General features: G+C 48.2%; 2 protein-coding genes across 2 annotated transcripts; both read right to left on the minus strand.

Moving 5' to 3' along the window:
* Window positions 1-1741: 1741 nt before the first annotated feature.
* Window positions 1742-3787, minus strand: KRP23_12693 (RxLR effector protein; the record flags this gene model as incomplete). Its single annotated transcript, XM_067895987.1, has 1 exon — window positions 1742-3787. The coding sequence occupies one exon, from the start codon at window positions 3785-3787 to the stop codon at window positions 1742-1744; it is 2046 nt and encodes a 681-aa protein (XP_067739601.1).
* Window positions 3788-5851: 2064 nt separating this feature from the next.
* KRP23_12694 (RxLR effector protein) lies at window positions 5852-7885 on the minus strand (the record flags this gene model as incomplete). The annotated part of the gene is made up of 1 exon (XM_067895988.1): window positions 5852-7885. The coding sequence occupies one exon, from the start codon at window positions 7883-7885 to the stop codon at window positions 5852-5854; it is 2034 nt and encodes a 677-aa protein (XP_067739602.1).
* Window positions 7886-10355: the final 2470 nt, after the last annotated feature.

Genomic DNA, 10355 nt, shown 5'->3' on the forward strand with positions numbered 1-10355 from the left:
GCACACGTGCCATACATGTAATAGTGTCACTTCCCTGGCCTTTGTATTACTACATGTATACTGACGTTCCTCTAGGTCGTGTAGATTGTAATGTAAGCAGCTAGAATATCATTCATCAAAGGTGCTTAATTAACTATGGAAATTATCCGTTCGTCCAATGACGCCCCCAAAACGCACCCTCGGTCTCTGCTGTTTGCGGTCTTTGTAGACCAATGATCTGAGAGCGAATATCGCATTTTTTACTATTACTCAACATTTATAGTGGGTGCTAACCATTCCCCAAGTAACTCAACGGATTAATGCGTGAATTTACCTCCCAGTGATGTAGATACAACATCTGACCGTCTAAAATGCATAAACCTTGAATATTTTCCCGGCCGCTTCGAATCCTTTGTCACTTCGCTACAGGCATCGTATTTGCTCTCTTAGGACCCCTATGCACCTTCCATTCTCATGTTTCTGATTGCTGTCGCCGTTCTTACAAGTGCTGATGCTACTCCAGAGATTGCACACCCAAGTTCACAACCTCCATGAACGTTGCTGACCAGAACAACCGACCACAGCGACGAAGACTCGGACGGCGAAGAGGGAATGAAGAATTGTAGCCTCCAGACGGCCGCGAATTATCTCAGGTCTATGATAGGGCCGACTCCAAGCCTGGAGAATCATCGGACGCTGTATTCAGGTCTCTCAAGTTGGATCAGACCGGTGGTAACCTTCCGACTTGGACGGTTGCGTCACGTAGTTTGCATATTTTAAATTACCCCGACAAGACTTAAAGTGAACGTGAAGCTACCAAATACTTCGTTTCGTGTCAGAAGATCATTGAAGACAGCACATTACTATGTAGTTTTGGATAAACTGTGCAGAATTCAAGCACTTCTCATGAAATGATGCTTTGGTATACGGTTAGAAACATTAGTATACTTGGATATGGAGAGATAATCCATAAAAAAAGGTTGACGCTATGATGCTTACAGCACAAACACGAGCCACTGTTCCACTGGAGTACGTCGCTTCATCGAGGGCGCTTAATTCAGCAGTGCGCAACTCAATCTTGGTTTTGTTACGTAACTTCCACGCATACTGTCAGTATGTACTGTGAAAAAATAACTCAATGCTCGCCTCAATCTTTTACAAACTTCCGTTCCCCTCCAGTTCAGCGCACCCGGTAGCAACACCTTGGGGTACATGCGCAAAGCGTACACGACTGCCAAACAAAAAGGTAGCATATCAATACTACAAACTGAAGCTTTGTCGTCGTTGGGTACGGTGTTTGAAAGGCACGTAGCCTGTGTTGCAGTAAAAAATAAAGTTGCTAATTACTCCTGGGATATTCGTACCATATTGTGAAAACTACTGCAGTAAGACGTCACCGCTACAACTTTTGATCCAGTTCCTTCGTCACATCAACGTGGCCAGTTTCATGACCAGCTTCACGAATACGACGCCCCCCTTTGCGTTAAGTGAACAACTTCAAAGCAAAGAGCTGCTACGTAGTACTTCAAGTAGTACTTACTCCGTAGTATCTGTTGAAGTGGTGGCCCTACGAGGAAACCCCAGCCTCCCTCATATATGTTTGGTTTGCTGTCGGGACTCTCGAACATCCTCGGCAACGAAAGAACTTCCTTCACTACAGTCCAGTATGATTCCTTATGCGTAGCTTTTGCAAAGAACGAAAATCCAAAGCTTGAACAAGAGTATAAAGTATTGGCGTCGAAATAGTACTGGTGTACAGTGCTTAAGCGATGTTTCCAGCTGCGTCGGCTTTCTTGATGTACCGCTGGATCATTTCATCAGCGGCTACCACACCACTGAACCTTCTGGAAAGTACTGCCGGGGTTTCCTTTGCACTCACCCACTTGTCGAGCAGCGCGTTCTCTAAGTTCGTGACCAGTTTCTCCGAACCCGGGACCTTCTTCGCTGCATCGAACATTCGCAATAGTGCTCGATCGTTGTAGCTGGCTCTGAAAGCATCGATCATAGTCGTTTTCTTGTCGGGGTATTGTTGGTTGAAGTCACTCAGATACTTGGCCCATGTTTCGAAACGTGGATCGGCAAAAACCTTTTCGTCCGCCGTGGGATGTCGTAGAATCCAGTTGAAAGTAAGATCTGGAGACTTCTCCTTGATAAGCCAACGCTTCAGCAGTCCCGCCTGCACCTTTTCAGCAATTTTCACAGTGCTTGGGTTTTGCAGCCCCTTGTTAACCATCGATTCAACTCCTCCATCCCCGTAGGCCCCATGAAGTGCCAAGTACCAATCAGTTTTCTTTGCTGGATTCCCCTGGTCGAACGTTTTCACGTAGGTGAGCCACGTCTTGAACAGTGGGTTGCCAATAACATTGTCCCATGCATCGCCGAGTCCAAGCAGCGTGAAGACTTCATCGGGAGATTTCTTGCTGGCGAGATAACTCTGGATCTTCTCCGTCTGCAATTTGCTGGCAGTGCTTTCGAGATTCGGAAACTTCTTCGCCTCCTCGAGGATTTTGATCAATGGTTTGTCTTTGCACTTGGTCGTTAACGTCTTGAACAAGTTCGTTTGCTTCCCCGGATGTTTGTTGTTGTAGACGTTCATGTACGAGCCCCACGTCTTATACAGCGGATTGTCGAAGAAATTGTCTGGTGCTTTGTCAAGTTTCAGCAGCGTGAAGACGTCGTCCGATGATTTACCACTAGTCAGCCAGACTTGCCTCTGTTGGGTCTCCAACTTTGCTGCGACTGCCTTCGTACTGTCCAGTGTCTTTCCGAAAGCAATAATCTTTGCCAAAGGTTCATCCTCGAACCTCTTCGTCAAAACATGAAACAGAGTTGTTTCCTTCGCTGAGTACTGCGCATTGAAATCATCCAGGTACTTAACCCAAGTGCTGAAAAGCGGACTCGCCAACACATTATCCCCGACATCGCCAAGTCCCATATGCACGAAAGCACTGTCCGGTGTATTCCCACTCTTCAGCCACCCCTGAAGCTGCTGGGCCTCCAACTTGGTGGCGATGCTTTTTGTTACGTCCGACTTCTTGTCGGCATCAAGCATCTTGAATAATAATGTTTCACCGTAGTAAGCCGTCAACGTTGGGATCATCGACGTTGCCTTCTCCGGGTTCAGTGCGTTAACGTTGTCCACATACGTGGTCCATGAGGTAAACTTCGGGTATGTGAGAAGGGAACTTCCTGCTCTTCGGAGACCGAACAGACGAAAGACGTCGTCAGGGGACTTTCCGACGGTAGCCCAGTGCTGCATCTGCTCGGCTTGCAGCCTGGTGGCGAGATTTTCTGTCCTTGGGAGCTTCTTCGCAGATTCTAGCAATTTATACAGTGCATCGTCGCCGTATTGAGTCGTCAGCGTCGTGATCGCCGACGTCGCTTTGGCTGGGTACTTGGCGCTCAAATCATCCACGTACTTGATCCACACGGAGAACTGTGGGTTAGAAAGCAGGTCATCCCCAGCCTTGGTAAGCTGCATGCGCGAGAAAACAGTGTCTGCATTTTTGCCGCTGCTGAGCCATTTCTGGAGCTTTTCGGTGGAGATTGTCGACGAGGAGAGTAACGTTTTAGCCTTCTCGGCCATGGACACGGAGAGCCCCGCTCTCTCTTCGCCTTCATCAGGCGCCGTATGGCCAGCTCTCAAGAATCTCACCGCAGAGACAATATCGATCTTGTCTGGAACTACGAGACGATGCGAGCTGGAAACAATGGCGAGGCTTGGTTCAGAATGTTGCGCTGCTGCACTGGCATCGAGGCTTAGAAACACGGACGATATAGTCAACGTAATAAGCAAACAGCGGTGCATCCTCCGACTGGAGCGCTAGAGGGCAAGTTTGTGAATGAAATTACCATTCGAGCTGGAAAGGTCAAGGAGCAGCTGGCTCGGACAGTAAATTCTTCCCAGAAAGGTTGAGCATAGCGGGGCCTGTTTCCCATTATATCATCCGGTGCTACACGGCTTCGTGGACAGGGTAACCTCTTAAAACGTATAAAAACATTTGCAGACAAGCAGAGCGGAGATCGTGTGTGTGTGTGTTGACAATCGTATTGGTAGTGTTCGAGTGATCATGGTACATGCAGATCGGAGTGTAACTACCTAATGCAATGCATGGGGTACTTATTGGCATAAGGACGGTAGCTAGGGCGGCCATAGGGAGTCGTTAGCGCAGCTAAGTGACATCAATGTACGCCACTGAAAAACGAAAATGTCTGGGGAAATAAGAAATAGCAGCTTTGCACATGTTATTCACCTTGTCCTAGCCTTCTTACTGGTTTGCTGAGTATTGTTATAGCATTATTTTGTAGTGGGCAATAAGTTTTAGTGTTCGTTTTTCAGTGAAGGTACATGGGTATCATTTAGCTACGCTAACGACTTCCTATGTCCGTCCTAGTCGCCATCCTTGTGCTAACATAACGCCCAGCTTATCTTCCGATCCAGACTTGCGTCTCCCCGGTCCTCGCTGGCAGCGCTACGGGCAGTCAGCCACAATAGTGGGCGATAACCCACCAGCAGCGATAAACAGATATGACGCGGTATCGGAACACCGAGGTGCGCATAACGTAGCACTGTAGCACAGCGGTGATGAAAGGACCAGCTTATGCAGCGAATCGAGAGACCCTTCCGATTCAGGACGATAATTTCCAAGCCATTTGGGAATCGATCGATGTCAAACTGTGTGGCTTTCTACCAAGTCGAGCCCGTACTTGGGTATGCCTACTGCATAGTAAGATGAAGGGATTTTATGACGGGCGCTTTGTGTATAACCGGCAGGCACATGTAGAGGTCCCGCGCAGCGGCACCGTGTCCACCAGTATGTCAAGCACTTTGTCAGGGTCGATTGAATCAGCCACGCGCGGAAATTTCGAGTAGAACCCGGATAATATGCTCTGTCTCAACGAGTTTTATGTTATGTTTTCTTTATTAAGTTTGAGCCCATATCCTGAAATACAGGTAACACATTCATGAGTGAGCACCGTCATCATGATGACGGACAAGTGACTAGAGACAAGACTTCAAGAACTGGCTTTCCCCTGCTGGTCTCAGACCATTGGCCGCAAGCAGCAGAGGCCGATGGTGCGTTTTGGGGGCGTCATTGGACGAACGGATAATTTCCATAGTTAATTAAGCACCTTCGATGGATGATATTCCAGCTGCTTACATTACAACCTACACGACCTAGAGGAACGTCTGTACAGTACAACAGTACATGTAGTAATGCAAAGGCCAGGGAAGCAGGATCATAAGCATAGACAACGGAGCTCACTTTCACGCTGTGCCTGCGCTCGCAAGACCCTTGGCAAGCGTTTGCTACCACCACAATGAGTTATTAATAAAAAGTGCACAACCTGCGGAGTACGCTACTGCCTGTCAACCTGTCAAAGCAAAGAGCAGTTCCCATGTCCATTGCAGTGACACTACAAAACTATTGAGGTTAGCGTCGAAATATTACCTGCATTAGCGTTGATAAAACAATTCAGAAACCCTCAGTGCAAAACCAGAGACAACCGTGAGCGACAGCCCCGCCCAGGAACTAAGTCATGTGCTACAGCGATTCTTCGTCGTGCAATGGAGCACACCAGCAAAAGCGGACCTGGAAGCAGTTTAAACACTGGCAAACACACACACAAGACTCGACAATTCCACCTAAAACAACCCAACGCAACCCCGGACTCGATGCAGGAATACCTTTCCACCTTCACGCTACAAGATCAACTGGATACAACCCCACCAAGACAGACGAGCGAGATCAATTATGTTATTACTACATTGATAGGAAACATACACATCAAATAGAAGGCCACTTACCGGTATCATCATGACCAAATATTAGCTGCATCATCATCCAAAGCGGACTTGCGCGATGTTTCCCTACACTAAGTTGGCTATCTTGATGTATCGCTGGATCATTTCATCAGCGGTATCCACACCACTGAGCATTTTGGAAAGTTCTGCCGGGATTCTCTTCTCACTCACCCACTTGTTGAGCATCGCGTTCTCCAAGGTTGTGCCCAGTTTCTCCATACCCGGGACCTTCTTCGTCGCATCGAACATTCGCAAAAGAGATCGATCGTTGTAGCTGGTTCGTAAACCATTGATCACATTTGTTTTCTTGTCGGGGTATTGTTGGTTGAAGTCACTCAGATACTTGGCCCAGGTTTCGAAACGTGGATCGGCAAAAAGTTTTTCGTTCGTCGTGGGATATCGTAGAATCCAGTTGAAGGTATCATCTGGAGACTCCTCGTTGATAAGCCAGCGCTTCAGCAGTCCTCCCTGCACCTTTTCAGCAATTTTCACAGTGCTTGGGTTTTGCAGCCCCTTGTTAACCATCGATTCAACTCCTCCATCACCGTAGGCCGCATGAAGTGCCAAGTACCAATCAGTTTTCTCCGTTGGGTTCTCTCGGTCGAACTTCTTCACGTAGTTGAGCCAAACCTTGAACAGCGGGTTGCCAAGAACATTATCCCATGCATCGCCGAGCCCGAGCAGCGTGAAGACTTCATCGGGAGATTTCTTGCTGGCGAGATAACTCTGGATCTTCTCCGTCTGCAATTTGCTGGCAGTGCTTTCGAGATTCGGAAACTTCTTCGCCTCCTCGAGGATTTTGATCAATGGTTTGTCTTTGCACTTGGTCGTTAACGTCTTGAACAAGTTCGTTTGCTTCCCCGGATGTTTGTTGTTGAAGAGGTTCATGTACGAGCCCCACGTCTTATACAGCGGATTGTCGAAGAAATTGTCTGGTGCTTTGTCAAGTTTCAGCAGCGTGAAGACGTCGTCCGATGATTTACCACTAGTCAGCCAGACTTGCCTCTGTTGGGTCTCCAACTTTGCTGCGACTGCCTTCGTACTGTCCAGTGTCTTTCCGAAAGCAATAATCTTTGCCAAAGGTTCATCCTCGAACCTCTTCGTCAAAACATGAAACAGAGTTGTTTCCTTCGCTGAGTACTGCGCATTGAAATCATCCAGGTACTTAACCCAAGTGCTGAAAAGCGGACTCGCCAGCAGATTATCCTCCACGTTGCTAAGTCCCATCTGAGCGAACGCATTATCCGGCGATTTCCCACTCTTCAGCCATCCCTGAAGCTGCTGGGCCTCCAACTTGGTGGCGATGCTCTTTGTTTCGTCCGACTTCTTGGCGGCATCAAGCATCTTGAACAGTATATCATCATCGTAGTAAGTTGTCAACGTTGGGATCGTTGATGCTGCCTTCTCCGGGTTCAGTGCGTTAACGTTGTCCACATATGTGGTCCATGAGGTAAACTTCGGGTTTGTGAGAATGGAATTTCCTGCCTTTTGGAGATCGAACAGACGAAAGACGTCGTCAGGGGACTTTCCGACGGTAGCCCAGTGCTGCATCTGCTCGGCTTGCAGCCTGGTGGCGAGATTTTCTTGTCTTGGGACCTCTTTGGCAGCTTCAAGCAATTTATACAGTGCATCATCGCCGTATTGAGTCGTCAGCGTCGAGATCGCCGACGTCGCTTTGGCTGGGTACTTGGCGCTCAAATCATCCACGTACTTGATCCACACGGAGAACTGTGGGTTAGAAAGCAGGTCATCCCCAGCCTTGGTAAGCTGCATGCGCGAGAAAACAGTGTCTGCATTTTTGCCGCTGCTGAGCCATTTCTGGAGCTTTTCGGTGGAGATTGTCGACGAGGAGAGTAACGTTTTAGCCTTCTCGGCCATGGACACGGAGAGCCCCGCTCTCTCTTCGCCTTCATCAGGCGCCGTATGGCCAGCTCTCAAGAATCTCACCGCGGGGACAATATCGATCTTGTCTGGAACTACGAGACGATGCGAGCTGGAAACAATGGCGAGGCTTGGTTCGGAATGTTGCGCCGCTGCACTGGCATCGAGGCTTAGAAACACGGACGATATAGTCAACGTAATAAGCAAACAGCGGTGCATCCTCCGACTGGAGCGCTAGAGGGCAAGTTTGTGAATGAAATTACCATTCGAGCTGGAAAGGTCAAGGAGCAGCTGTAAATTCTTCCCAGAAAGGTTGAGCATCTGTTTCCCAGCATACCATACCATCCGGACCAGTGCATTGCTACACGGCTTCGTGGACAGGGTAACCTCTTAAAACGTATAACAGCATTTGCAGTAGCAATTGCAGGATCGACCACAAGCAGAGCGGAGATCGTGTGTGTGTGTGTTGACAATCGTATTGGTAGTGTTCGAGTGATCATGGTACATGCAGATCGGAGTGTAACTACCTAATGCAATGCATGGGGTACTTATTGGCATAAGGACGGTAGCTAGGGCGGCCATAGGGAGTCGTTAGCGCAGCTAAGTGACATCAATGTACGCCACTGAAAAACGAAAATGTCTGGGGAAATAAGAAATAGCAGCTTTGCACATGTTATTCACCTTGTCCTAGCCTTCTTACTGGTTTGCTGAGTATTGTTATAGCATTATTTTGTAGTGGGCAATAAGTTTTAGTGTTCGTTTTTCAGTGAAGGTACATGGGTATCATTTAGCTACGCTAACGACTTCCTATGTCCGTCCTAGTCGCCATCCTTGTGCTAACATAACGCCCAGCTTATCTTCCGATCCAGACTTGCGTCCCCCCGGTCCTCGCCGGCAGCGCTACGGGCAGTCGGCCACAATAGTGGGCGATAACCCACCAGCAGCGATAAACAGATATGACGCGGTATCGGAACACCGAGGTGCGCATAACGTAGCACTGTAGCACAGCGGTGATGAAAGGACCAGCTTATGCAGCGAATCGAGAGACCCTTCCGATTCAGGACGATAGTTTCCAAGCCATTTGGGAATCGACCGATATCAAACTGTGTGGCTTTCTACCAAGTCGAGCCCGTACTTGGGTATGCCTACTGCATAGTAAGATGAAGGGATTTTATGACGGGCGCTTTGTGTATAACCGGCAGGCACATGTAGAGGTCCCGCGCAGCGGCACCGTGTCCACCAGTATGTCAAGCACTTTGTCAGGGTCGATTGAATCAGCCACGCGCGGAAATTTCGAGTAGAACCCGGATAATATGCTCTGTCTCAACGAGTTTTATGTTATGTTTTCTTTATTAAATTTGAGCCCATATCCTGAAATACAGGTAACACATTCATGAGTGAGCACCGTCATCATGATGACGGACAAGTGACTAGAGACAAGACTTCAAGAACTGGCTTTCCCCTGCTGGTCTCAGACCATTGGCCGCAAGCAGCAGAGGCCGATGGTGCGTTTTGGGGGCGTCATTGGACGAACGGATAATTTCCATAGTTAATTAAGCACCTTCGATGGATGATATTCCAGCTGCTTACATTACAATCTACACGACCTAGAGGAACGTCTGTACAGTACAACAGTACATGTAGTAATGCAAAGGCCAGGGAAGCAGGATCATAAGCATAGACAACGGAGCTCACTTTCACGCTGTGCCTGCGCTCGCAAGACCCTTGGCAAGCGTTTGCTACCACCACAATGAGTTATTAATAAAAAGTGCACAACCTGCGGAGTACGCTACTGCCTGTCAACCTGTCAAAGCAAAGAGCAGTTCCCATGTCCATTGCAGTGACACTACAAAACTATTGAGGTTAGCGTCGAAATATTACCTGCATCAGTGTGGATAAAACAATCCAGGAGCCCTCAGTGCAAAACCAGAGACAACCGTGAGCGACAGCCCCGCCCAGGAACTAAGTCATGTGCTACAGCGATTCTTCGTCGTGTAATGGAGCACACCAGCAAAAGCGGACCTGGAAGCAGTTTAAACACTGGCAAACACACACACAAGACTCGACACTTCCACCTACAACAACCCAACGCAACCCCGGACCCGATGCAGGAATACCTTTCCACCTTCACGCTACAAGATCAACTGGATACAACCCCTCCAAGACAGACGAGCGAGATCAATTATGTTATTACTACATTGATAGGAAACATACACATCAAATAGAAGGCCACTTACCGGTATCATCATGACCAAATATTAGCTGCATCATCATCCAAAGCGGACTTGCGTGATGCTTCCCTACACTAAGTTGGCTATCTTGATGTATCGCTGGATCATTTCATCAGCGGTATCCACACCACTGAGCATTTTGGAAAGTTCTGCCGGGTTTTCCTTTGAACTCACCCACCTGACAGGTACGCTGTCGTGGCGGAGCACCTCTTTCGTATATTTGCCAATCGGTGGGAATCGAGTACTGCTGCAACCGCGTTTTGTAGTGTGTGGTTCTCCAAACAGGTGATGCAGTATCCACCACGATCGCTCCGATGCTCTGGTTCGCTGTTTGCAGCCCACGACATCGAAACGCGATGTCGTCAACGATCACAACGTACAGTAACTGCTTTTCTAGATACGTTTGTAGGATATACAACATGCGATTGGCCACAATTGTTTTACCTGCATGTATCAAA

Source organism: Phytophthora ramorum (assembly GCF_020800215.1).
Source record: "Phytophthora ramorum isolate Pr-102 chromosome Unknown Phyram_PR-102_s0015, whole genome shotgun sequence".
NCBI classification, from domain to species: domain Eukaryota; phylum Oomycota; class Peronosporomycetes; order Peronosporales; family Peronosporaceae; genus Phytophthora; species Phytophthora ramorum.